Source organism: Myotis daubentonii, chromosome 5 (assembly GCF_963259705.1).
Source record: "Myotis daubentonii chromosome 5, mMyoDau2.1, whole genome shotgun sequence".
Taxonomy (NCBI): domain Eukaryota; kingdom Metazoa; phylum Chordata; class Mammalia; order Chiroptera; family Vespertilionidae; genus Myotis; species Myotis daubentonii.
The window spans coordinates 34,579,213-34,606,628 of NC_081844.1; the positions used below are offsets into that span (position 1 = coordinate 34,579,213).

The following is a 27,416-nucleotide window of genomic DNA, read 5'->3' on the forward strand; positions in this document are numbered from 1 at the left end:
TGCCTTCAGTGAGCTGACAGTTGGCCTGAAGAAACAGGCCAGGTGCGCACCTGCCTGTACTGCCAGCCAGAGAGCTGTGAGTGGCACAGAGAGACACCGCAAAAGGTGCAGTGAGAGTTCAGAGAGGAGAACTGCTCTGTGAAGCTTCTTTGTGTTGCTGGGTTGGAAGGGTGGGTAAGATTTGGACAGGAAGAAAGTGGGATGAGGGGACATGAGAGAGGCAGAGGGATCAGTAGGAGCCAAGACTGAGAGATGGGAAACCATAGGGGAAGTGCAGGAGCTGTTTGGCGAGACTGGAGGAAGAATACATGTAGGGGTAGAAATAAGGGTGGGGGTGGCCAAATTCTGGAATGTTTACAGCCTGTGGAGACATTTTAAAACACCACAAGGACCTGATTCCTTTTAAGAGTGACCAACAATGTATGTATTTAGTGCCTGAAAAGAATCTCTGAAGTACATTTCAGACAAGTAAGCCCTAAAGAGATTCAATTTTTTAAAAATATCTTATTTTCTCCTTGAATTGGATTATGAAATGGGAAGACATAGGGACAAATCTTGGAATGTGCCTTAAAATGTTTTGTAAGACACCAATCAGGCCTGCGGCATGTGAGACATTAGAGTGGTAGGCACTTTCTTACAGATTACAGGGTGTTTACTTGACTCTGCTAACTCCTCCTACCAGTATTATCTCTAGGGACAAATTCGATCCGCAGTCCTCACATTTTTCTGATACCTGGGGGTTCCTAACTATATCCAAATGTTTGACACTTGTCTCCTTGCTTGTCGCTCTTTGTCAGTAGCCTGGGTAAGTGTACATCGTGTTTGCAAGTGTTAACATTTAACTGGGAATATTTATAACCTTAAAATTCTCTCCTTTGGAGCAGTGTCCTCTGAGAAATAAATCTTATTTATGTTTATTAATTCTATGATTATAAAATGCTCCTGTGTTCTGAAATTTGTTTTCCTAAAGTCTAACCCAGTAGCTCTCAACTGAGGCTGATTTTGCCACATTTGGTGATCCCTGGGGGAGGTGCTCTAGGGCGGAGTGGTGGCCAGGCATCCTGCAACGTACCGGAAGTCCTCCCCTAGTGAAGAACTATCTGGCCCCAATGTCAATAGTGCTGAAGTTGGGAAAAATGGCCTAGCTATTGTTACTTAGCATGACACCATTGCTGCCCTCCCAGCACCCATCCCTATGCCCGCCACATAGAAGTTTCTTGATAAATAGTTGTTGAATAGAAAAATGAACAGAGAATATTTTACCAAGAAATCAAAGTTGTGGGAAGAAATATTGTTAGAAATTGAGAGCAGTAATTGGAGCTGAAGGAGCACTAGGAAAAACGTTCCAATATAACTAACTGTCTTATTATATTCAAGTGTGTTTTAGAGAGTTCAGTGAGGAAAATATTTCTAGAGATTTGGCAGAGATTATGGCTTGCTAAAGTAGATAGAGAACGATTTTTAGCATTTTATGCAAGTGACTTGTATGTAAACTGGACCCTTCAAAGGAAAGGAGCTGAGGGGCCTGCTGGCCTGGATGTCGTAGGGAGGTCCTGCCCCTGGCAAAGCCATCCTGGGCTTGATGCAATAGCACTCAGGAGTCCAGGTGCAAGGCGTGCAGCGGAAAATAAGTAACACCGAAATACTTTGAAGGGACTGGGCAGACAATTATATAAATGAACCCTGTGGAAGACTGAGAGTAAAGCAAGTAAAAAGAAAACAGGCAACACCTTCTTTTTGGGAAAATAGGTAAAACTATGAACAGGTCCAAAGTCTCCCAAATGAGTTAAAACAAGGGTTGGATTAATAGAGCTAGGAGGTATGTATTGCATATCTCGACATTTATGTTTCTTTAAATTTTGTTCTTCACGTTATCTCTTAGCTTATGCATTCCTTTAACCTTTGGTTAAACAACCCAAACTATTATCTTGATAAAAAGTATGTTTTTACAAAAAGACTCCATCAGTGGGTGCCTGGTCAGGAGCCCCTTCCCTCAGCCCCCCTCCCCCCCCCCCCCACGGTGGGGCTAAAGGCAGCCCAGGGCTCCTGGGAGCTTCCAGACCTGCCTCAGGGGTGCGTGGGTGGAGAGAAGTGCCCAGGGCTTTCCAGGGGGCTGGCTTTCACTTCTAAATTTACTAAATGACAGCGACCCTGAAAAATACCAGCTGAGAAGAATAACACGAGGGCAGTAATTCGAAAATAAAATTGCCTTCACAGATCATGTAATCATTTGAATACGATGCATGTTAATGCGTGTTCCGGGTTTGGCGTTCCATTGCAACACAGGCATGTATGTGCCTGGGGCTGACTGTGACCCGATAATAACTGCCTGCCTGTATGGCTGTGAATTTAAAAGCAACCTTACAGCAAGAAGAGCAGTGGTGAGGCCGGGCCTGTGGCTGCACAAGGTTCATCAGAGGACTGTCCCTCCTCTGGGTCTGGGTACTGGGCTCATTGTGTCCTCTCCTCTCCCGCGCTGTCCTCCAGGAGGAGGACTTCATCCGCCCCAGCAGCCGAGAAGAGGCCCAGCAGCTGTGGGAGGCTGAGCGGGCCAAGATGCGGCAGATCCTGGACAAGCAGCAGAAGCAGATGGTGGAAGATTACCAGTGGCTGCGGCGGGAGGAGAAGTCCTTGGTGAGCAGCCGCCGGGCCAGGCCGTGGGGAGGCCGGGGTGTTGAAGACAGCGTGGTAACAGCGCTTGCATGGGAGAGGTGTCCACACCATCATGTCCTTTGGTGCCTCCTCTGCCGCCCCAGCTGACCCGAGTGAGTGCCCCCCTGCACCCCCGGGGTTTCTAGCTCTGGAATTCTAAGTGCTTTGCTTTGGTTTCCTCCTCTGCAGGACCCCATGGTGCACATGAACGACAAGTCCCCATTGGTAAGTCACCGGGAGAGGCCTCTGCTTAGAGTGAAGGCCTGGGAGGTGCTCTTGGCAGCAGGGCCCCAGCTCCAGGCCCGGGGCCCGCTCTTCGCTTCCCTTCTGCCTCTCGCCTTGGGAGCGAGTCTCTTCTCCCTCCTCTGACCTCCACGAGACCCCTTCCTGAACTCTCACTGGATCTACATCCACAGTCCCCCCAGCCTCTTAGGAAGGAGGGACACACCTCCAGGTCACTTTTGGTCAGGAGCTCCCCGGAGCCTGCCCCGCCCATGGCTATGATCTCTAAACCTCGAAATCAGCGGTTCTCAACCTTCCTAACGCCGCGACCCTTTCATACAGTTCCTCATGTTGTGCTGACCCGCAACCATAAAATTATTTTCGTGGCTACTTCATAACTGTAATGTTGCTACTGTTATGATTCGTAATGTAAATATCTGATATGCAGGATGTATTTTCATTGTTCACGACCCACAGGTTGAGAACCGTTGCTCTAAATACAGCGGAGGGGGGGCGGGGAACAGGTCAAGGCGGGAAGTGGGTGGTCCCCAGAGCCATGTGAGTGATGTGTTCGCTCTCCTTCCTTCCAGACCCCAGAGAAGGAGGCCGGCTACAGTGAGTATTGCTGCCCTTCCTCTTGGTGGGAGTTTCCACACAACATCTCGTGTTGAGCCACCGTCCTTGATCGTTGCCCCCGTAGAGAGCAGCGGAGTGTACTTGCAGTTTTAAGAAATGTCTGCCTTGCTTTTACGCAGAGTGTCAGAGAGGTTGGGTCTTAGAGTTGATATCCAACCTCCCATTCCGTCTGTCACCCTTGTCCCCCTGCCCAGGGGGTCTCTCTCTGACCCGGGGTCCTTCGTCCTCTTTCCAGTTCATCTCCTCACAGTTATTTGGAGGAGGTGATGGTTCTCTCTTCCTGCCCCTCAGTCATTCTGTAGGAGGCTCCTCATTAGGAAAATAAGGTAGTTCCACTGGCCTCTCTCCGATGATGCTGTCTTCCCTGGGCCTGCGGGAAGAAAGGGAGGACGAGGGTGGCCGGGCTCTGCTGAAGTGGGGGCGGGGGGAGTAGCCAGCAGCAGGACAGGCTCATCTTCATCATCTTAGACGGGTGGGGCTGATGGTGGTGAGGACGACAGTGACAGTTACGACGATGGCAACAGTCACAGAGAACTACACCATCCAAACACAGACCTGAGTCGCTGACAAATGTCAACTTGTTTCCTCTCACTGCAACGCTGAGAAAAGACAAGTTATTATTACGCCCATTTGTACAAAGGCCACGAAACCAAGGCACAGGCAGGTTAAGGAGCTTACCCAAACTCACACACCTGCTGATTAGCACAGCTCAGATGTGGGTCTGGGCAGGCTGGCTCCAAGAACCCTTCTGAGCAACCCCCTTATTTGACAGATGAAAATTAAGGCCCAGAGAGAGTAAGTGAGCCGCCCCGGGTCACACAGCCAGGTCTCGTGACTTCTGCTCCGCGGCTGGCTCTCCCAGCAGCTCCGCAGGGCTCGGTGTCTCTGCTTCTCATCACGGGGCATGAAGAGTGTGGCTCTTCTGCTGTTTCACTTCCCTGACTCCACAAATGCTCAAAGCGGAGCACCGGGGAATTCGCACACACCTACCCCGTTAGCTGCTGCAGCACCAGGGGGGGACTCCGCAGTCACCTGCTGCCTTCACGGAGCGAAGCTTGGTCCTCGTGATTGTTGAGGCCAGAGGGTGTGCTGTTCTCAGGGCCGCCGCCCAGGCTCGCAGGGACTGGCACACCCTCACAGTCACCCCGTCTCTGCTGCGACCTGGCTTTTCCTCTCTGTAAGTGACAACTGTACGTGTCCCGGACTCCAGGAGGGCCATCCTCTGGAACTAGAGGTTCATTTCTCCAGATCCTCTGGGGTAGAGGAGGGGGAATGGCTTGGCTCTCCGCAGGTACAAAGGGAAGGGCCAGGGTGCTGAGAACTCTCCCTCCTTTTGCAGCGGAGTTCACGGGCCCCCCACAGAAGCCGCCGAGGCTGGGTGCACAGGTATGTGTTGGCTCTGTCACAGCTGGTAATGACTTTGAATCAAGGCTCCCCAAGACCTAAGATGGCAAAGATTTCAGAGGCCCCGGAAACACTCTAGTCCAGTGTCCCCCTGATAGAGCTGAGGCCCAGGGAGGGGAAGCGCCTTGCCTGAGGCCACACAGCCAATCCGTGAAAAAGCAAGGGGAAGGCCCCTCTCCTGTCTCCCGTGTCTCCTCCCCAGCCTGAAGGACAGCTCATGGGTCCTGCCCTGGGAGCAGGAGGTGGGGTCCCCTCCTCCCTGGCCCACGCCCCCTTGGCGTTCAGCACCCGCATTGTTCTGGCAGCAGCCTGGGCTGGGCGCTGCCTTTCCTCACTCGGGAGCAGTGGTTCTCAGCCGTGTCTGTCCATTAGAATCACGGAGGGGCTTTTGAACCCACCTAACACCTCCTCCCCCCTCCCCACACCGGCCTCCATGCCAGGTGATGCTCAGTTGGCCTGGTGTGGAGCTGGCCACCAGGATTCTGTAAGGCTCCTGGCCGAGTCTAATGTGAGAACCACTGCCTGGAAGCAGAAGGGAGGGGTGCACCCCCAGGACAGGGCACTGCTATTTTGGGGAAGAGTCTTCTCAAACTGGGCGGGTGGCTGAGCCGGCACCTCGAGTGCCCGCCCAGGAAAGAACAGTAGCGTCCCCCTGACTTGAGACCCCCCCACCAGTCCATCCAGCCCACAGCCAACCTGGATCGGACTGACGACATGGTGTACGACAATGTCATGGATCTGGTGCAGGCTGTGCTGGACCTCAAGAATAAACTCTGCCAGCTGCCCCCCGAGGCCTACGTGATGGTGGTGAAGGTGAGCGCCAGGGGCAGAACCGGGACCAGGACGGTGGAGGCTGCTCATCCCAGGCCTGGGGGGAGGGGCGAGGGCGGAGCTCCCTGGTCTGCCCGGCAGGTGTCTTTACCCGGGAAGAACCCCATTAGCTCAAGGTGGCCAGAGCCCCCTTAGTCCCAGGAAGCCTGAGAAGGCAGCTGCCGATCAGGAGTGCGCTCCCAAGGGAAGCATGGCCTTCTCAACAAACAGAAGGGGACAGCCGCCCTGCCCTTTCTCCCCCAGAACGTGGGCCTGACCCTGCGGAAGCTGATCGGGAGCGTGGACAGTATCCTGCCTTCCTTGCCGGCGTCGTCACGGACGGAGGTGAGTGTCCTTGTCTCGGACAGTGCCTCCGGCTCCCCTTCGCCTCCCCCTGCCCCAGCTGTGGTTCACACCGGGGGGCGCACAAGGCCACCTGGGCAGCCTCACTTCTGCCTGCCGAGCCTGCAGCCGGGGCCCTGCACAGCGTGTCTGAGCCTGTTCCATGGGGGCGCTGAGTGGGCACCTGGAGCCCTGGCCGGCTTCCTAGGGCCGGTTTCCCAGTTTAGGTCTCAGGTAGCTGCAGTGACATCTTAAAGTGTGAGGACACGAAGGGGGACACACCTTCCCTTTTGCCCCTCCTGCCGTCCTTGATCTAGTCCCCTCCCTACTAGAGTGAGGGTGAGTGTGTTATGGAAATAGCAGTGAAGGGTGCTTTTGTTGGCCATTGAATCTAATTTTCTCTATTTAAGTGAGAAACAATCGCCGAAAACTGACATAGGAGGCTTGGTGCTCTGCATGGAGATGGGGCCTGTGTGGGCAGAATAATGGCTCCTCAAACCGCTCCCTGTCCTAGTCCCCAGAACCCGGGACTCGGTTACCCTCCATGGCAAAGGGGACTTCGCAGATGGGATAAGTTAAGGACCTTGAGGTGGGGAGATTGCACTGATTACAACGTAGTCACAGGGTCCGTTTATGAGGGAGGCGGGCGCAGAGTTCTTGTGAGAGTCAGGGAAGGAGGGGTGACGACAGACGCAGAGGTGGAAGTGATTTCAAATTTGGCTGGAAGGAGGCACAGGCCAAGCGGGACAGGCAGGGGCAGCGTCTCCCCGGAGCCTGCAGGAGCGTGGCCCGCGGCCCGGCCACCTCGGCTTTAGCCCCACAGGACCTGGTCCAGACTCCCGCCCTCCGGAACGGTGGAGGATAGTCTAGCCTGTGTGGCTTTAAGGCACCAGGTGGCGGTACTCCATCACCGCAGCCATAGGAAGCGCAGTCAGTGCTCTGGCATTGTCTGCCTGGAACCCAGATGTAGACCCTGAGGAAGCCCACGCCCCTGCCGGGCTGGGTTTGATGTGGCATCTCCCTGTGGACAGTGACGTGGCACAGGTGACCACCGGAGCACCCAGTCTGTGCTGCTCAAGACAGCACTGTGGGGAGGGGGTTCCCAGCCTCCCTCTGGGTGGCAGCAGCAGCCCACAGAGGAGCAGGCCGGGCTGTGCGGTCTGACAGGAGAGAGCCTTGCCCTGAGCACGATGACCCAGTCACTCATCTCACCTGATAAACACTTGAGTGCTGAGCTTGTGCTCAGAACTGTGCTAAGCACCGGGCACATGTCCGTAAACAAACGCTACAGCTCCATCCACAGGCCCAGGGCTCTGGAATTGATGACAGGCAGCTCACAAATGGATGAAAGCACTTGACCTCAACCATCGGCTCGAACGTTGGGCCAGCACAAGAGGATGCTGTGATAAGAGGAGGGCCTGTGGGGTTGGATCAGACGGGGCTGGCATGGGGTGGGCTGGGGTCTAGGGTGTCTACAATGTCAGTCCTTGGTGACTGGGCTCCGGCCGTACAGGGCCTTGCTCGCCCCGGCCTGGGTGTGACTCGTCCCCCAGAGAACTTCTGACTGCTTCCGCCAACACCCAGGTGCACACGTGCATGGCTTAGGCTCCCAGCCTCTCCTGTGCACCCCTCCCACAGATCGAAGGGACCCAGAAACTGCTCAACAAGGACCTGGCGGAGCTCATCAATAAGATGCGACTGGCCCAGCAAAACGCCGTGACCTCCCTGAGCGAGGAGTGCAAGCGGCAGATGCTCACGGCCTCCCACACCCTGGCCGTGGACGCCAAGAACCTGCTCGATGCCGTGGACCAGGCCAAGATTCTGGCCAACCTGGCTCACCCGCCTGCAGAGTGATGGAGGGTGGGCCATCCGCCTGCGTCTTCGCCTCGCCTGTCGTGTACCTCCCTTGCCCCCAGCCCTGCCCTGCCTTCGGCCACGTGGGTCTTCTCAGGGGGAAGGCCGAGAGGAGTCCTTCCCTTGCCACTTTGCACGACCCCCTCTCCCCACCCGACACCCAGACTGTGCTGCTCAGGCTGCAGCTGGACAGAGGGGACTCAGGGCTGTAGAAGCCAGGGGTGACCACCAGGGCTCAGAGGGAGCACAGCTGCCACTGGCCACTCCCTTCTCCTACCTGCCTGGCCTGCTGGGGGTCCCGCTGATGCCCCTAGTGGCCAGGATGGCTGTATGCATGGACATAGCAGGCCCTGTGGGAACCAAGCTATTCCTTCTTCCTCTTCTGCCCACGGAAGTCCCCGGATGCAGAGGGGCCCCAGAGGGGCTTTCTTTGGCGGAGTGGATGGTCGGTGAGATGAGGGATGGACCTGGCTTTCTTGTACAGTGTATATTGGAATTTATTTAATGTGAGTCTGGTCTGGACGGACAGCCATGCACCCTGGAGGGGGCCTGGGACACAGTCCAGCAACAAGCTAGTGGGAGGCCGGGCACAGGTCGCTGTGTGGCCACACGCCAAGTGTCGAGGAGAAGGGGAGTGGGGGCCAAACAGGACTTGGACCACAATCCACTCTCTGCCTCGCGCCCACTTTTCTCTTTCTTTCCTTATTTTGCCTCCTCCTCCTTCCTTCCTCTTTTCTTATTCCTCCCTCTTTCCTCTTCCTCACCAGCTTCCTCCCTCCTCCTCCCTCGTGTTTGTGCAGAACACCCTTTACGTTCTTTCTATTTGCCTTGTGGATGAATTAAATTGTACTATTTGCTTTGTGGTTTGATTGCTTTGTTGGTTTGACCTGCTCTCAGTGGGGAAACACAGACCTCAACCACAGCCCTCCCTCGAAGACAGGGATTGTGCTCAGCTGGGCAGAGATCAAGGGCTGATGCCTGGGCTCAACCAAGGGGTGCCCGGTGACACCCAGGCAGGGGGGTCAGACATGAGCCCCAGCCCCTGTGCCCCTGCACCTGACCAAAGGGACATTTCCCAGGGGGGACCCAGGGCAGCCCCCACACAGGCACGTGAGGAATGGCACTCTCACAGCGGGCATCCCCACAACCAGGGCTCTGGGGAGGTTCTGGGGGTCCTGGGGATGCTGACACAGGGTCCCACAGCTCGATGAACAGCGCCTTCCATTTTATTTGATCACTTTATTCACATGCAAGATGGATGGGAGACAGACTAACGTATGGGAACATCACGGCACCAGGAGATCCAGGCTGGGAGAGCCAGGAGGGAGGGGAGGTGCATTGAAGCGGGGGTGGGGTCAGAAATCAGAATGGGCCACCGAGTGGGGGTCTTGGGTGAGAACTGAGGGGCAGAGGCTAGGCCTGAGGTGTCTTGGGTTTCCACGTGGTCTGTCAGGGGGAGGCGAAGGGGGACTTTGGAAGGAGAGGACCCCAAAGGCCGAAGGCAGGGGTGGGGGTGGGGCCAGGCAAAGAGGAACAGAACACGTGTGCCCCCCGTGCGCCTCCCCTCTGCCCAATGATGCCTCCTGACACTCAGTTCCTGACACTCGGCCCTCCTGACACTCAGTGTCTGCCCAGCTCTCTGCCTGGGGTCCCCACACCGACCCAAGAACCCAGTGCCCACATCTTTTGGCTGCTGGGGAAGTGGGTCTGGATGGGGCAGGGCTGGGGCCTGACCACCGCAGCCAGGGCCATGGACTGCTGGATTCCAAGTTCAAGAACAGACAGCACAGGGCAGCTCAGAGCCAGTCAGACACGCTGTGGGGCTTTGGGAAGGACGGGGAGGGCATGGTGGGCAGGGAAGGGGTCCTGGTCCTGCGTGTTTGCATTTATACAGCAGTCTCGGGTTCGAAGTAACCCACTCACTCCCCTCAGCCCCTTCTCAGTGCCGACCCAGACCAACCACCGCCTGCCCTGTGGAGGGAGGGAGGGAGCAAGCTGTAGGCTTGATGTGGCTGGAAAGTGGCTCTAGATGGCCTTGTGGTTTGTCCACTCGAGTTGAAAGGCAGACGGTGCCCCTGTAGACAGGGACTCTCAACCTCCTGGGGCAGCTGGTGCTGAGCCAGTTTGGGGGGATGGGGTGGAGGGGAAGGCTAAAGGCCAGGGCATGTCCCAGGGCTCACTGGAGCTGGGTGGGCTGGTCCAGTACCGGCATCCAACCATGCACCCTCCTCCCTCTGCCGAGGGTCGCCCTGCATTTCCACTCCCCTGCCCTGCCTCCCCTCCTCCCCTTCCGGAAAGCCTTCGCCTCTCTGCTGTCAGGTCTGTGGTCTCAGACTCTGAACCCCTTTCTCTAACCGGTTCAGACACCCCAACCCACCTTCCCAACCACCAGCCACTCTCCCCACACTGGAACCAACCCCAGCCCGGCTGCCCCGACACTTCAGGCTCATTCTAGAATCCAAAACGCTGCTCACAGCCCCTGTGGCACTGGTGGCGCCTTCTCCCCTCTCCCCAATGACTGAGGACTGTGTTCTGTTCCTCTTCGCCTGGCCCCACCCCCACCCCTGCCATGGGCTCCCCCTGCTCGGCCCTCTTGACACTCAGTGCCTGTAGCGCTGCTTCAGGGGACTCTCCTGAGCTTCACATGGTCAGCACCTCGGCATCGCCCTCTGCAGAGCAGCTGCCTCCATTCCTGCTCCTCCCATCCCCACAGGGCTCTGGGCCCAGGAGCTTCTCAGCACAGAGTGTGTCTGCCGGGTGAGTGGGGCCAGGAAGTCTTCGATGGCGGGGCCAGCGTCGGGACGCCATGGAGAGGCACCGGCAGTCACGGGGCGTGGACCCCAAAGGCGGACTCTAGAGGCAGCAGCAAACACGGGCAGCGGGGCCACCTTCGGGCGAAAGCCAGGGATGTGCAGTCAGATCATTCCAGCCAGGAGTGGGGGGAGAAAGAGCCCCACGGTCCCCAGGATGCAGACGATGACGAACAGCCAGAGGAAGACCCTGTCAATGACCATGGCCACGTACTTCCAGTCTTCCTTCACCTGCGGGGGGGGGGAGGGGGGGGCGCACTCAGTGACAGGCCCCAGCCTTGGAAAGGGGTGGGTCTCTCTCAGGCCCAGTCCCTGTAAAAACGGCACCTGGGCCAGGGGGCCCTCACTGAGACCTTGAGAAGCTAAAATGGGGGCGAGTGTGGAGTAGGGTTGTCTCAAGACTCAAGCAATATTTCCCTAAGTGATTCCCGCCCTGTCCTGCCCTTGACATAGCCCAGAGCTCTCCCGAGGCTCCCAAGGCCCAGGTGAGAGAGGCTGGAGGGGACAAGCAGGTTCGGGGCCCACCCAGGGGCTGACAGTGGTTTAAACACACCACCTGGTACTTACAAATGGGGAAGACTCGCTGCCCCACTTTGCTCCCGCGGCCCCCACTCACCCACCCACTCCAGGAGGTGGAGAGGGGGAGGGGAGGTGCCGCCCAGGGAAGGTTGGGGGAGTTGGAGGTGAGGGTGGCGGAGTGGGGGGGTTTGTGGAATTTGGGCTCACAGAGCAGGTGAGTGGGTCTGAACTCCTAGCTGCTCCCAGATTAGATCATGATGAATGTTTCTTATCGACTCCACAAGGCCACCCAGTGATAGCCTCCCGGCCTTTCACCCTTCCCTGGGTTAAGAAGAGTTGTGTGATCCTGGGCAGTGGCCGGCTCACCGATAATGACGGACATGGCAGAGGCCCGGGCTGGGGGGCGGGGGGGAGCCCACCTGGTCAACAGTGAAGCTCACAAAATGCCCAGGAGGAGGGAGACATCGGGACAAAGGAGGAAGGCAGCAGCCTGATGTATGGTCTCTCTGGATGGTACTCCCTCTGCCCACCCCCTACCCCCACCCCCACCCCCACGGGGTAATGGTGAGAAATGGCGGAGTGGCGTGAGAAGCTCTGCACCTGCGATCCCTCCCCTCCATCTTGCTGTCTCCCAGTCAGGCTTAGTCTGCCACCTGCCAACTCACGTCTTAAGAGCTGCCAACTAGACATTCTCCATCACTATTTATTTCTACTCCCGAGGCCATGACTGAGGGAGATGGGTCCTCTCATGAAGGAGGCTGGTTTGGCCCACCCAACACCCTGGGGTAAGGTGATGCCCTTCTAGGCTGATAGCACCACCCGGGGGAGGGGCCCAGCCCCAACTCACCGAAGAGTCAGCGTCCTCAGACCGCAGGTGCTCAGCAATATAGTGCACGCCTTCCAGTGCCTTCTGCATGCGAAGTGACAGCAGGAGCCCGCCCTTCTGCAATGGGGCCTTTGCCTCGGGACCGGAGAGCCTTCGGTGCAGACCACCATGGCTGTAGAGGACGCCCGCGGAGGGGGATGGCACCCATCTGTCCTCCTCCTCCTCCTCCTCCTCCTCCTCTTCCTCTTCCTCCTCCTCCTCCTCCTCCTCCCTCTCCTGCGCATCCACATTGGTCTCCAGCCAGTAACAGGGGGGGTCGAGCTTCAGATCTGGGGGACCATGGAGCTCCGAGGGTGGCAGAGGCCGTTTCATCAGCAGCCACCGGGACACACGGCTGAGGAAGGGCCCCCGCACCCAGTGGGGCATATTGTGGGTGCGGGGGGAGCGGTGGTGGACATTGAGGACGAAGACCGTGACGGCGATGGACAGGGTGACGAAGATCATGGTGAAGAGCAGGTACTCGCCGATGAGCGGGATGACCAGGGAGGTGGAGGGGATGATCTCGGTGATGAGCAGGAGGAAGACAGTGAGCGAGAGCAGCACGGAAATGCACAGGGTGATCTTCTCCCCGCAGTCGGAGGGCAGGTAGAAGACCAGCACGGTCAGGAAGGAGATGAGCAGGCAGGGGATGATGAGGTTGACGGTGTAGAAGAGGGGCAGGCGCCGGATGACAAAGCAGTAGGTGACGTCGGGGTAGATCTCGGCGCAGCAGTCGTACTTCTTGGTGTTGTAGGTGCCCGTGGCGTTGACGATGGCCCACTCGCCACTCTCCCAGTAGTCCTTCAGGTCCACCGTCTGCTCCATCGGCTGCAGGTCGATCTTGGCCTTGTCGTACGACCAGGAGCCGAACTTCATCTTGCAGCTCTGCTGGTCGAAGGGGAAGGAGGTGACGTCAATGCTGCAGGAGCTCTTGTAGATGGCGGGGGGCGCCCAGTGCACGGTGCCCGTGGAGAAGAGGTGGGCCTTGGTCATGTGGTTCACCGCGAACTCCCCGTCTGCACTGAGGACAGGAGAGGAGCTGGAGGGCCTGGCACCCCCCACCTGCCCAAACCGGGAGGCAGCCGGGGGACCCCGACCACAACGCCAGACTTGACCAAGCTACTGGGTTTAAGCCAGTGTGTGAGACTCCCCAAGCACACGGCCATTTATAGCTACTGCGGTTGTCTTTTCAAGCACCATTTTTTTTACATTACGAAGCAGAAATATTGAAGACTATAAAATTCCAAGAATGTCAAAAACAGCCACTATTAACATTCTGATGTTATAGCCTATTTAATAAAGAGCTAGTATGCTAATTAGACTGCACAGCAGAATGACTGTCCAGACGAAGCCGGGGCTGTGAGGGGCTGCGAGGGCCTACTCTTGCATGAATTTTGTGCATCGGGCCTCTAATATATATATATTTACTGCCCTATAGATCATATATATATTATGTGTTTATGGGGTAGTGTAGCTTGATTTTTCTGTTTGTATTTATTTACTAGTTTAAAGTGATTATTTATGAGTGCATTTTCTCCCCCCAGCAAATGGTAAGGCCCTCCACTGGGGTCACGTCTTGTCCACCTGGGATCCTTAGTACCTTGCTGAGAAGAGACCCAGCATCTTTGCTAGTAAAGGAAGGAAATGCCTTGATGCTATCCATTTACTGTGCATTTCTGAGCCAGCTTCATCCACTAGGTGACACAGTGTGAGACTCAGCCTGCCCTGAAGGAAGCAGGAGGAAATAGGACACAGCCCCAAACACCCACCACCCAAGGGAGGCAGTCTGGCAGCAGCGCTCTGAGGGCTGTCTGAGCGCTCCTCAAGAACTGTGGGGGGGACTCGCTTCTGGCTGGAGCGAGCACTTCTGGCTGGAGCGAGCAGGCTCCCCATGAAAATTGCCACTGATGATAGGACTTGGTGGGGAGATGAGGTGGAGAAGGTCCCAGCAGAGCATCCTCCAGAACAAGGAACAGGAGGGGAAGCACAAAATTCACGGGGTGTGCCTGGATTAGAGGGGCAGGGCCTGCTGCGTCATGGAGCTAGGCATCTAAGGACACACAGGGGTTCTGGGCACACTGGAATTGGGTGCCTGAACCCCTGATTCCCTCTAGGAGGTGACACAGTGTTCTGCTCCCTAGTCCTCCATAATAAAAGCGTAGTATGCAAATTATTCCCTCCACCAGGAGTTCGACCAGGGAGCAGGTAGAAGGGCGGGAGTGCCCTGCTGGCAGCCAGCAGCCTCTGGGGACCCTACCAATGCATGAATTTTGTGCACTGGGCCTTTAGTCTTTAATAATTCTCAAGGTCAATCCTAAAGGCAGGAGAACCAGAACATGCAGGAAGAGACTTGTTTCCCATGGAATCATTCCAAGCTAGAGATTAGAAAATGGGAACCTTTTAAAGAAAACGCTGGCCCAGCCAGTGGCATGGCTCAGTGGCTGAATGTTGCCTATGAACCAGGAGGTCACAGTTCCATTCCCTGTCAGGGCACATACTGGGGTTGCAGGCTTGAGCCAATAGTGTGGGGCATGCAGGAGACAGCTGATCAATTATTCTCTCTCATCATTGATATTTCTATCTCTCTTTCTCTTCCTGTCTGAAATCAGTAAAAACATATTTTTAAAGAAAACGCTGGAAACTTTGAAAGAGAATCCCAGATTGGGCAAAAGTTAAAAAAAAATTGTTTAAAGGCATTGTGTCATCACACATAACCACCACTAGGTGGCCACATGCGCCCTGCTTTGAGGAAGGAGAGTGCGCTGTCTTTGATCTTCCTTAAACCTGGAACAGGGTGTTTGGGCGGAGGGCACCCTTCTTCAAATATAAGAACTTGGTTTGCGGTTTTGTCCTGTCGTAAGAATTACCTGTTACATTCAAGTAACACTGGCCAAAGCCTGGCTGGCCATCCTACAACTCCAGGGCATCTGGGATGCGAAGGACTTTGCTCTGACTCGTGCCAGAAGCACAAGAAGCTGAAAGTAGGTGGATCTTGGCTTCAGGACACAGAGAAATGGGGTGAGGTGCCCGTGATTCCGGTGGCAGCAGCAGGCCCTGGCACCTGCGGGGTTGACCTCCCAGTAACCCTTGCTGACAGTTTACAGAAATGGCTCCACTGAGAGGGAACCCTTGTGGCTCCCCTCTGACCCAGACCGAGGCACCCAAACTCCAAAAGTCTATCTTTTCCCTTTGTCCTATTGTTTTAAAAAACGGCTTTTCCAAACTTGGGTCAAATGAATCGGGAGATGCTGGGCTGAATTGGCTTCCTGGCTGCACAACTTCTAACACTGAAAGGCTGCTGTGTTTCCCAGAGGACGGGGAGGGTCAATGGTTACGGTGTTATCCAGGATTATTTGACCACAGGGCCATTTTTTCATGTCTACTCATATCCCCAGGATTTCCTTAGAGCCCCACTCTAGACAACATTTCAGATGAACATAATGCCAAATACCTTTTAACTTTAAACGCTAGACTTCTAAATGAAGAACTGCCTGCGACCAAACACCATTTCTCCTTCCCCTCCCCTGTTGCCTGGCTCTCTAGAGCCCATCCTGCCTTTTATTGGCTTCTAGTCATTACGCTCAAAGACTGGTCCTTTTTGGTCTTGAACACAAGGCAACTACATAAGTGATACGATTTTTAAAAATACCCATGCCAAGTGGGCTTGCTGCCTTCCAGGGTGCTGCCCCAGTCGCTGCTTCCCTGCTCTAGCAACACTGCCCTCCTGCAAAATTCCAGCCTTGGGCATTGTTTTCCCAGCCCGCACCAGCCACGCTTTTCAATAATAGTGTTGGGAAACCTGTATCCCACTCGCACAGCACCAAGCACTGATACACAACAGGTGCTCAGTAAATTCGGGTGTGTGGGGAAGAGAACAAAATGAAAGAAAGAAAGGCATCCAGAGAAAAGGTGGGAGTAGGAGGTAGGAATAGCAGAGCAGGACTTCAGAGAAAGACATAGAGGTGAGACACAAGGGGGCGCGCTGCCCAAGTCCAACCCAGAAACTCCTCCCGGGGGGCCTCCCCCGGCCCCCCCCCCCCCCCCCCAAGACCCCGGCGGCGTCCTACTTGTTGTAGAGGACAATGTCCGGGATCCAGATCATCTCCGAAGGGACGCGGAGGGATGTGATGTTGCCGAACTCGGCCGGGTTCCAGCGCAGCTTGTGGTCGCTCCACTCCTGTGCGTGGGGAGGGGAGTCAGGCGCCTGGTGCTGCCGGGGAGGCGGTCTCGGGGCAAACACGGGGCAGCCCGGGGACGCCCCAGCAGCCGGATTCAGGAGCTCTGACCAGAGCTCGTCACCCAGCCCCACGGAGCAGGCAGGGCTCGGGGCTGGGCGTCAGGAGCCTGGTCGGACTTGGCCAATCTCTCGCTTTGCCCCCGCTCTCATGGCCAGAGTCCCTGGCACATAAGGCACCCTAGTCCCGCTTCTGGGCGTCTTCCTTCTGCTAGCCCTAGCGGACCACTTAGCGGAGTGGGCGGGGAGGACCTCACTCATTTGCAGTAACATTTGTTAATGCATCACAACTTACAGTTTTTTGCACCCGGGCAGGGAATGCCAAAAGGTGGGAGTGTTTCTCCATTTCACAGAAAAGGCAACCGAGGAGCAGAGAGGTAAAAGCCTGCCAGAATATACAGCTGAGAAAGGGGAGTTCAAATGTGCGCCAGAGCGCCCCCTAGGAGTCCCAGCAGGGCTTACACCAGCCGGTCCAGGTGATTCTGTTTTCTCCCCCAAACCAGGTGAGTATCATTCACTCTCTGAAGTCTCCTCTATGTCCCTGTCACACATGCCAATGACAGGCGGCTGTGCGTGTTTATTGATGTAATGCCCCTGGACGCTCCAGGAGGCCAAGGACAACACCTGCATTGCTAACACCCGGCCCCTGGTAGATGCTCAAACACGAATATCCCAGCAAGGATAAAACTCCCAAGTGGTAGGGTCCTACTTCCGGGAGGGTTTCCCGTGACCCTTCTGGACCTAAAAGGAACAACCACTCCCAAGAGAGAATGACTGGCATGGACACGCAGGCCTGCCTTCGCCTCACGGGGGCTTAATCATAATTAAAATAATAACCGCTACCACCGAGAAAGGCAGCTTTGCCGGCAGCACCGGGCGTGCACCCTGCCTCCCGGTCCATGGGCCCTTTTGCTTTCGTGCATTCGCACTGAAACAGTGCCGAGTTGAAAAGGGCCCCTGCGTGATGGCGGTTCCCCTCCAGGAACAGTTGTGTAACGTGTACACAAATGCATGACCCTGGGAGGGGCCCGGGAGGAGAGGGAGCTGGCGGCAGAGGGACAGCGTGGCCCCTGCTCCTGCCTCCCCGGAGGGGCCCTCACCTGCTTGAGCCAGACGTTGGTGGTCATCATCTGGTTCTTCTCATCCTGGCTGGGAGGCAGCGGGAGAGAGGGGAAGAGAGTTAGAGCGGCAGAACCAGCCCCAGAGGACAGGGGGGCCTGGGGCGGCTGGCTCCAGCCCCTCCCTCTCCAGAAGGCCGGCTTACATGCCACAGCAAGCCCCGCCCGGCCAACACCCCTCCCGACACTGAGGACCACACAGGCCCCTTGGGTCCTCTGGGCTTGTGTCCAGCGGAATGAGCAGAGCATCTAGAGACCCACTGCGAACTCAGTGTCCTCCCAGGAGGGGCCCCAGGGCTGGGAGGAAGGGGAGCTCTGATGAGGTGGGCTGGGGGTGCAGAGGGACAGGCGCTGGAGCTGAGGAGGGAGGGAGGACCCCAGCAAAGGGGCCTGTGCTCTGGGGGCTGATCCCTAGGGCTCAAAGGGCGGTGGGACAGGCATACCACATCGATGAGCTGGGCTATGGACAGCCCGAAACGCACGATGACCACGTCCGAGGTGTGGGGCACTGGCCGTGCCCAGCGGTTGTAAGCCCTGAAGAGGTGTTTGAAGAGGCGATCCTCGGCTTGGGTGTGGGGGGCTCGCGGCGCCGACACTGTGGGACAGGAAGGAAGAGTGGGGTCTCCAGGAGTCCATGCTGGGGGGTGCCCAACTCCCTCTCCCATCAAATCAGAGCCACTCAGCCTCACTGAGCCTCAGTTTCCTCATCTGTAAAGTGGGGAGGCTCTCCAGAACCTATCTCACAACACTATTGAGGATTAAATAGGGTCATGTGTGTGCCAACTTAACAGCCAGCACATGGTTGGAACTCAAGAAATGTCAGTTGCTCTTTGTTCTCTACGAAGGCATGGAAATGAGTGTTGAGGAGGGGTGTCAAGGCAGAGGAGTGAGGAAGAAGTCAGACCTACAGATGAGATTCAGCCCAGAACTGAGGAGCTGGGGAAAAGTGTCCCAAACTTGTCTGATGGGACTCTCCGTGTCTGTTCTGCAAACAGCTTCACCTCTTAGGGCTCTGCTGCCTGAGCACGTGGAGGCTAAAACCCAGAGAAGTGATCAATAGCAGCAGTCGCCATGCATTGAGCATGACTGTGTTCCAGGTGCTAGTCACAACCTCTCCTTTCACAGGATCCTTACAGTCGACCTGGGAGGCTCACAGCGCGATTGGCACGTACAGATGAGGGACACTGGAGCCGGGGAGGTTCCGGGTGCCGCAGCTGCCAGTGTCTGACCTGTGCGCGCCCTGCCCCTCACTGTGGACCGAGCTACTTGAAGTCCCCTGCAGACTTGCCATGAGCCCACCCAGGAGTTTCCTCCACAGCCTGTGAGCTTGTGGGTGTGACATGATGTCCGAGTGATGACACTTACTCACCCGCTGGGGTCAGAAGGAGCCACCACAGGCCAAGCTTGGCCAGGGGTGGGCGTGCAGGATGGGAGGGGCCCATGGCTTCAGAGGAGAGGTCCGGCTGCCCCTGGGCCTCAGGAGGAGGGCAGGCCAGGGCTTTGCGGTGACTTGAACCTCGAATGCTTCCCCAGCAGGGCTTCAAGTTGCTGACCTGGCGGAGCGCCCGCTGGATTCCACGCAGCTCTCTCTCACCACCAAACCTGAGCAAGCACCAGAGAGGGTCTTAGAGACATGCATCCTCGATACAGATGTGCCTTTGCTCCTCACTCCACACAGATGTGAAAGGTGGGGACCAGGCCTCCCAGGAGGGGAGGGCTCTTGGGCTCTCCTTGGTTTGAGGACCAGCATCTTTCACATTCTCAGGGCCAACCAGCTATTCTGCCCTAAGATAAGCCTGAACTCGCTGGACAGAGGAGGCCACAAGATGACACCCAAGTCCCTCTTTTTCTGGTCCCAGTGTTGCATGTGTAAAGTGAGGATAAACAGCCCAGGCAGTGTACCTCATGGTTGAGTGTCGACCTTGAACCAGGAGTCAAGTTTCCATTCCCAGTCAGAGCACATGCCCAGGGTTGCAGGCTCAATCCCCAATGGGGGCTGTGCAGGAGGCAGCCAATCAATGATTCTCTCTTATCACTGATGTTTCTATCTCTCTCTCCCTCTCCCTTCTTTTCTGAAATCAATAAAAATATATTTAAAAAATAAAATAAAATGAAGATAAACATACTGAAAAGGGAGGCCAAAAGAAGAATTTCGGTGCCATTTATGCTAGCCAAATGGTGGAAGTATCCAAATGCCAATCAGCTGAGGGCTAGATCAACAAAACATGGTACCTCCACCAGATGGAATACTATGCAGTCATAAAAGGATGAGTTGCTGACACATGCTACAGCATGAATGAACCTTGAAAACATTATGCAAAGTGATTGACACCAGACCCCAAAAACTATATATTATATGATACATGTATATAAAATATCCAGAATAATAAATCTATGGGGACAGAAAGCAGATTAGTGATTTCCAGGTTTGGGGGGAAAGGGAGAAAAGAGAGTGATTGCAAATGGTGCAGGTTTTTGGGGGGAGATGAAAATGTTCTGCAATTACATAGAGATGATGATTGCACAACTCTGTGAATATACTAAAATTCACCAAACTGCACATTTTAAACATAAGAATTTTATGGTATGTGAGTTTTATCTCAAAGAAGCTGTTATTTAAAAAATGCTTAAACATCTTCTGGAATGATAAGAAATAGCCAACTCTGTTTGCACTGTGGAGACGATACTATAAACCAGGTTGCAGGCAGCTGGTTCAAAAAGTGCTTCTGGTCATAAGGAGGACACTGACGTCAAAGATGTGAGCGAATGTGGAGAGTTGGGGGAAAGCGGTGTTTTTAAGTGAATGTATTATTTTATATAGCGTGTGAATGGAAACATGTGTCACTGGAAAATATATGAATATTACCCTAAAAAGTTTACATATTCAAGTTGGTGTTTAAAAAAAACAAAACTTTCCTCATTGGGAGACTGGGGTTGTCTTACATTCAGGCATATCTTGTTCGTATCGATGTGTTAGGCTCTGGCCAGGTCCTCAGTATATTATCTGACTCTCAATACAAATAGTAGGCACCAGGGTTTCCTTTTAGGATGATGAGAATGTTCTGGAACTAGATAGGGGTGACAACTTGTACAACATTGTGAATGTACCAAATGTCACTAATGGTAAATTTTATATTATCTATATTTTACTGCAATTTAAAAAGAAAAACAAAAAGGATACGGCTGGAGGTCCTTTAATGGTGTCACCACCGAGTTCAGGTGGCGATCAGAATTATTATTAATGGAGTCATAAAACCCGTTCCATCTGGCTCATCCTCATGCCCCCAGGCCATTCAGTCCCAACTCTTGGAGTAGGGTTCCATCACTGGTGCTTCATTTCTCCTCAACCTGTCACCCCACCCTCCCGTCCTCCCTGCAGGAGAGGAGTTTGTAAGTGTGCCTTTGAGTCTTGGCCCCACCACCTGCTGAGCAGCCTTGTGCAGGGCGTTCGACCCGCTGGCATTTTGTCTTATCTAGAAGAGAAAGATGGCACACTCTCTGCCCTGACCACCTCTCCAGATGGGGCAGCGAGCAGATGGGATCGTGCCCACAAAGCTCCTGGCAGCTGCAGAGGGTTGGGTCAGGGACCCAGTGCTCCATGGTTATCAGGGCACAAAAAACCCCATGGCACCGTCTGTTGACCATGTGTGCCAGCTGGATAAAGACTGAAGAGTCTGAAGGAGACCAAGACTTAGGCCTTAGTTTAGAGAACAAGACCATGGAACACTTGTTCCGATAATCCAATGACTCATTCTTTCATTTAATCATTCATCTTTCCTCTCCTGCAACTGTTATGGGGCCAACAATGTTCCAGGCATTGGGGACAGAGAGCTGAGCGTGGGTGGTCCTGATGAGAACACTGCAGAGAAGAGTAGAAAGAAGGAAAATTCTAGAACCTCATCTGCTCATCCACACCTGCTTTGAGGCATGACTTTGTTCAGTTAGTCCCACTGGTTTCACAGCCATGCTGAGAGGCCCAAGTTCCCGGAGGCCTTCCTTCCTGGCTTTTTACCGCTCTTCCTATTGGGAAGTTCTTCCCTGAGTCTGATTCTGACTCTGTGTAAGCATCTGAGAGATGCTTGAGTTGAGTGAGTTGAGTTGAATTTAAAGATTCTGGTGTCAGCCCAGCCAGCATGGTTCTGTGGTTGAGCATTGACCTATCAACCAGGAGGTCACAGTTCAATTCCCGGTCAGGGCACATGCCCAGGTTGCAGCTCAATCCCCAGTGTGGGGAGTGCAGGAGGCAGCCGATCAATGATTCTCTCTCATCATTGGTGTTTCTATCTCCCTCTCCCTCTCTCTTCTTCTCTGAAATCAATAATAAAATAAAAAGAGATTTAAAAAAGTTTCTGGTGTCGCCACCAAAGACTAAATCTCATCAACACCCAGGGAAAACTTCAGAGCAAGGGGAGTTTTTCCTCTGCTCTCCTCACTCAGTTCGAACCTGACAACCACAGAGCTCCCTTTCCGGTTCCCTTTCTCTCCAGCACCCTCTGCCCCAGAGGCTGTATCCCATCCCCTCCCAACTTACCTGGGGCCATCAGTGACCGCCTGGCCGCCTGACCTCTACTAGCGCCACCATCTAGAAGTTCTGTTTGCTGTTAAAATAAAGAGGAGTTTTAAAATTCAGTCATTCAGCGCCACAGTCACACATGCACAGAGTCCCTGCTTTGTTTTCAGTTAGCTGTAAGAAAACAGGGCTGGGCGAGCACAAGGAGAGAAGACTCTAGGGTCCCCTTGGCTGGCAACTCCTAGAAGACCTTCCTAAGAACTCTGCGTTTGTGCAACTTTAAGGTGTGCCAGGCACTTTCGTGCCCTTTCTTAGGCCTCGCATCACCCCGAGGCGGTCATGGGGAAGATATATTATTATCCCTTTTATATAAATTTTAAAAATACTGATGTTCAGAAGTATTGACTGATTTGCTTCTAAACTATAATGCAGTAAAGCACTACCCAGTGGCACCATCCACGAGGGCAATTTTGTGAGCACCTGGGCCAGTACTTGCACGTTCTCTGCAGTTCTAGCACTAGGACTGTCACTGCTAAGCCACTATCAGAACAGAAGTCTGCAGTAGGCAGGTGGTGAGAAGGGAAAGGTACCCGACTCCAAAGCCAGACTCACCTAAATCCAAGGTTGTAGGAGGTCCTTCTATGTGCAACTTCACTCACTCCTCCTTCCAATCAAATGCACTAAATAAAACAATGCCCCCCCCCATTAGTGAGAGTAGGAAGGAAAAATAGAAATCCAGGCATGCTAAAATTGCATCATATCAAGATCCAAAGAGAGGTACCCAGGACCCTCTGGAAGAATGTGCAAATGAGATTCAATAGACTCTAGAAGACCTATCCCTGCAAGATGCCTCAAATTTGCATCCCTTGTAATTAGCACACTATGATAATTTCATTAATTTGTCACTGGAAACCAAAGGAGAAATTGTTCCAGGCAATTGACTGTAATTAGAGTGACCTTCTACCTCCTATTAGAACGATATTAAAAGAGAAAGAGCCCTAGACCCTTTGATCCTGGAAGTGGTGGGATTGGCAGGCTTATGGGAGAGGTGGCTGTGGGGTGATGTCCCTGTTTGTAAAGTGGGTCTGGGTGAATGGAGTGCACAGAGAAATCAACACAAAAACATTGCATAAAGGGCTCAGGCACTAACATGCCCACTGAGCTGGTATTGCTGCTGATGGATGAGGGTGTCCAGGCCACCCTCACAACCACCCCAACTCAGCCCAGCCTCTCTCTCCCACCCCTTGAATCCTGGACCCACTGAAGTCAAGGTTCCTTGGGCTTACTTCTTTGTCTGTCTTCCTACAGCATCTGGTTTACAACCTCTCACCCACCAGGCCACGTCCCATTCTTTTCACAAGCACCAACTTCCCCAGAAAGCCTGCTCAGAGCCCATCAGCCCCTCCCTGCCATTAGCACCCCACCCACCCCAGCATGGGAGTCTCAATTCCCTGCAACCAGCAATACCCCCCCCCCCAAAGCCCCTTGATTAAAGGAAATGATACTGTTTTTGTTTCCAAATAATTTCAACCAAAGGCTCCTGGGGGTGGGGGTGGGGGTGGGGCATACTGGTAGTTTGTATAACGGCTCTGCTCAAGAACTGAGCAATCGCAGAAGCTTAACATCTCAAGGTTGAGTGAATCTTAGAGGTCATCTGGATCACCACACCAGCTGACCTCGAAATGCTTTCCAAATTCTAGCCTCAGAAAACTCCAGCAATGAAGAACTTGCTACCTTCCAAGGCAGTGAATACCATTGATGTCTGTTACTCATTATGAAAGGACATGGAGTAGTTACTGAATGAATCAATACACAACAAAAGAAGGAATAGGAGTAATAATGACATCGAGGCAGACTGAATGTAGTATATAGTAAAGCTATAACTCCTGAAGCTAGCTCCCCTTCCCAGTGGGAGGGGTTGACTGTCACTACGCTCTGAACAGCCCCGGCGGGGACAACCAGAAGACTACAATTTTCCTAGGAGCAGGTCACTTCCAGCATTCTGACATACCCCCTCCTAAGTACCCAGAAGCTGTCAATCTGGTAATATCCCTTTGCCCTCACCCCCGCAAGGTCCCCACACCCACAGTGTTCCCAACACAAGCCGTGGGGGCACCTTTCTTACCTGTGGCCACAGAAGAAGACCGGCCATTCAAAGAATGCGGAGAACCAGCCTGGCTTGGAGATCCTGGTCAGCTGACAAAAGTCCCCCAAAGCAGAGAGGCAGGTGCAGAGCAGAGCTGGGTGCCTTCATTTCGTGGTCACTCAGAGGCTGACGAGGAAGACCTGACTCTGAGAGTCCGGCTGGCCTCCCGGGGAGGGCCGGACAAGTTCTGCAGACAGGTCGGTCTGCCCGGGGCTCCCAGCCCCAGCAGCCAGGGAAGCCTCAGGCAGGTGCTACTGAGAGGGCGTGGAGAGCTCCACACAAAGGCTTCTGTAGGTAAAAGGCAAACCCGTCCACAGGAGGGACTGCTGGCTTGGCAAGCACACACACTCTCGCTCTCATCCTCTCTCTCTCTCTCTCTCTCTCTCTCTCTCTCTCTCTCTCTCACACACACACACACACACACACACACACACACACACACACACACCCTCTCTGGAGGGGAGGAGGCGGAGCCTGTGACTATTCAGTCTGTGTCCAGTGGGGACAGACAACAGATTTGCTTTCTCTTGTCCAGTTACTAGGATGCTTTGCTCTTTGCTCCGAAGGACCCCGTGTCCCTGGATCCCTGCCTGGGCCCTGACCCACCCTCAGGTGGGGAATCTGCTCAGTCCTGGGTCTGTGGGTCCACAGAGCAGTGTGGTTTTGAGTGAAAAAGGATGGAGTCGCTGGACAGCCAGCCTACAGTTCTCTCCTTGCCCTTCTCCCCTGGAGCCCTGTCTCCCCCAGCCAGCCTCCTGTGGGAACACCAGGTCTCTCCTGCTACCACCCGGTTGGCCTGCCACCTCTCAGCCTCCTGGCGGGTGACCTTGCCTTCCATTTCTCAGAGAAGCAAGGTCATCCTCCTCCCAACCGCCAACAGGCCTCTGGCATCCTTCCTTCTGGCATCAAACCGGGGGTCTGCTCCTCCTCCCCTGCAGGCACAGTTAGCACCTGCGGCCTCGACAGTGCCCCATCTATTAACTGTCCCCAGGTGTCCTCAGGTCTTCCCCTTCTCCTCCCCCTCAGCCCATGAGTAAGTTCATCTTCCATCCTGAAAACACTCTTTGCCTTCTGCCTCTCCCTTAAGCTACTTGCTATTTCATCCCTTATTTTGTGAAAGCAAAGGGCAGCCTCGGACATGACTGCCAGGGATTGGTTTCCGGCTTTGTGATTTGGGGCAGGTCTCTTAAGTTGTCGGTGCCCCATTTCCCTCATATGTAACAGGAGGATGTTTGTTTGAGGAGTCAAGGAGTTAGTATGAATAAAAGGCTTAGAACAGTGGAATAGCACCCTCTCTGCATACATTTACACATGTGCATATTGCTATTATCTTTTGAGAAAATTTAAGTACTTAAAATAAAAAATGATAACAATACCCATATTCCCATTACCCATAATTAGCAAATGTTAGTATTTCACCATATTTACTTTCATCTTGATATATATATCAACATATATATATATCAATATATATACATATATATATATATACATATATATAGTGTGTGTGTGTATATATTTAAAATTATATAAGTATTTAATACATACATTCTCCAGAGAGAAAGACAGGAAGACAGGAGGAAGGAAGGAAGGAAATAAGGAAAAGAGACAGAAATGAGGCAAGAAAGAAAATAATCATAGGATGTATCAATCAGGGTTCCTGATTATAAGCACTAAAAGCCTAGTGATTTACTTGGAAGCAGCAAATGACTTTATCCAAGGATGGTGGGCAGTTCACAGAAACACTTAGAAATCTGGAGAACCTGCGTGGGGCACAGGTGAGAGCAGGGAAGCATCCGCCAGACTGGAGCCAAGATCAGGACCGCCACCTGCCCGGGGGCCCTGCGGCCGCAGACCCGGAGGCACAGCCTGTACTGTGGCTGGTGCTGCTGGTGCTGCTGTGCCTGGGAACCAGCCATTCCTGATGCTGCCGCTACGCTGCTGCCAGGCTAATTCCCCTCCCTCCCTGCTTTCTCGTGTCACTAGCTCCCTATGCAAAGGCCAGGACAGACACATCTGGTTAGTCATGTGCCCATGAGTTAGATGGAAGGAAGGCAGAGGAAGCAGGATCTGGTGTTTTGAGCTTCTATGTCAGTGGTTCTCAGCCTTCCTAATGCCGTGACCCTTTAATACAGTTCCTCATGTTGTGGTGACTCCCAACCATAAAATTATTTTCCTTGCTACTTCATAACTGTAATGTTGCTACTGTTATGAATTGTAATATAAATATCTGATCTGCAGGATGTATTTTCATTGTTACAAATTGAACATAATTAAAGCATAGTGATTAATCACAAAAACAATATGTAATTATATGTGTTTTCCTATGGTCTTAGGCGACCCCTGTGAAAGGGTCGTTCGACCCCCAAAGGGATCGCGACCCACAGGTTGAGAACCGCTGTTCTATGTGGAACCTTCATGGTGGGGACATTCCCAAGATATTTAAAGAATTTAAATGCTGGGAAGCGCCTCCAAACCTAACACTGTGGTTCCTAACATCCAGGCAGACCCAAGTTTTCATCATTACGCTTCGAAAAAAATACTGACACTTTACTGTTCTAAAATCTGTGGCCAGAACTGGTCTAATCAAGTGTGGTGAGACGTGCAGACTGCAGAATGATTGCCATGAAAAAATGATTGTCACCGGTCCCTAGAAGCAGGAGTCACGGTACACTCTCCAGGCTCACATGGGGAAGCCCCAGGCCAGCCAAGGGCAGAAAGGGCAAAGAAGAGAGCAGGGCTCAGAGTGTTTATCAGAGTTTCTGTAGGAGAGACACGGAGAGGGTAAGCCGCTTAGGACTGGATAGTTTGAATAATGTTGGCAAGCTGTGCGCATTAAGATGATCGTTACCTGGTCCTGGGGTGATTTAGTGCAGAGCAAATATTGGTTTGGTGTGTGTGTGTGTATGAGAGAGACAAAGGAGGTGGTTGGGGATGTTGATCAGGATTGGTTGGAGGATTTGTAATGTAATTTTTGTATGCCCATAAAAGCCGCGTCACAGGGGAGACATAAACAACCTTCGCTGTTCGCTTGGCTCTGTGAGTAATGGGTGCCAAACGGGCAAATACGGGATCTAAGAAAACGCAGTTAGAGCTCCAACACAAGGCAACCGGGCCTCACAGAAATAAAGGTCTCATCCTAACCCGTCAGCCTCATCAGTGACTCCGTCCGCTTCGTTCTAGCTTCTCTGGCAATGCCCATTCTTGCTCCACTCCTGGCACATCGTCACCTTGAAAGTGTGTTTCCTATGGAGTAAATTGTGAGGTTTATCAAAAGCACTGCTGCCTATAAGG

The 27,416-nt window shown here is 53.7% G+C and overlaps 2 protein-coding genes and 1 long non-coding RNA gene across 11 annotated transcripts in view; 1 reads left to right on the plus strand and 2 right to left on the minus strand.

Annotated features, from left to right (window-relative positions):
* PTK2B (protein tyrosine kinase 2 beta) overlaps positions 1-8,777 on the plus strand; it is a 121,065-nt gene extending 112,288 nt beyond the window's left edge. For 5 of the 7 annotated variants that reach the window (XM_059697518.1, XM_059697516.1, XM_059697517.1 and 2 more), the window contains 7 exons: positions 2,488-2,634; positions 2,842-2,877; positions 3,465-3,489; positions 4,850-4,896; positions 5,590-5,727; positions 5,989-6,069; positions 7,705-8,777. In XM_059697518.1, coding sequence (XP_059553501.1) covers positions 2,488-2,634; positions 2,842-2,877; positions 3,465-3,489; positions 4,850-4,896; positions 5,590-5,727; positions 5,989-6,069; positions 7,705-7,920 — 690 coding nt within the window. In that variant the 3' untranslated portion in view covers positions 7,921-8,777. Of the gene's footprint in view, positions 1-2,487; positions 2,635-2,841; positions 2,878-3,464; positions 3,490-3,760; positions 3,912-3,978; positions 4,613-4,849; positions 4,897-5,589; positions 5,728-5,988; positions 6,070-7,704 lie in introns of those variants that run through there. The other 2 variants (XM_059697522.1, XM_059697521.1) reach the window with 2 other exon arrangements.
* A 1,688-nt stretch (positions 8,778-10,465) lies between these two features.
* LOC132235325 (neuronal acetylcholine receptor subunit alpha-2-like) lies at positions 10,466-19,948 on the minus strand. Of its 3 annotated transcripts, XM_059697524.1 has the most exons (6): positions 18,836-19,948; positions 17,910-18,061; positions 17,449-17,493; positions 16,182-16,291; positions 12,097-13,135; positions 10,466-10,961 (listed from the first exon to the last, which is right to left on the minus strand). In XM_059697524.1, exons 1-6 carry the CDS (start codon positions 18,906-18,908, stop codon positions 10,836-10,838), a joined length of 1,545 nt encoding a protein of 514 aa, XP_059553507.1. In that variant the 5' UTR covers positions 18,909-19,948; the 3' UTR covers positions 10,466-10,835. The 3 variants fall into 3 exon arrangements, with proteins under 3 accessions (XP_059553507.1, XP_059553508.1, XP_059553509.1); XM_059697525.1 differs by lacking the exons at positions 17,449-17,493; positions 17,910-18,061; positions 18,836-19,948 and having other exon boundaries at positions 12,097-13,130; positions 16,182-16,294; XM_059697526.1 differs by lacking the exons at positions 17,449-17,493; positions 17,910-18,061; positions 18,836-19,948 and having other exon boundaries at positions 12,097-12,999; positions 16,182-16,288.
* A 112-nt stretch (positions 19,949-20,060) lies between these two features.
* On the minus strand, positions 20,061-27,360 carry LOC132235326 (uncharacterized). Its single transcript, XR_009453002.1, has 3 exons — positions 24,102-27,360; positions 22,589-22,656; positions 20,061-21,325 (listed from the first exon to the last, which is right to left on the minus strand). It is a non-coding gene; the product is annotated as an uncharacterized LOC132235326 (long non-coding RNA).
* Positions 27,361-27,416: the final 56 nt, after the last annotated feature.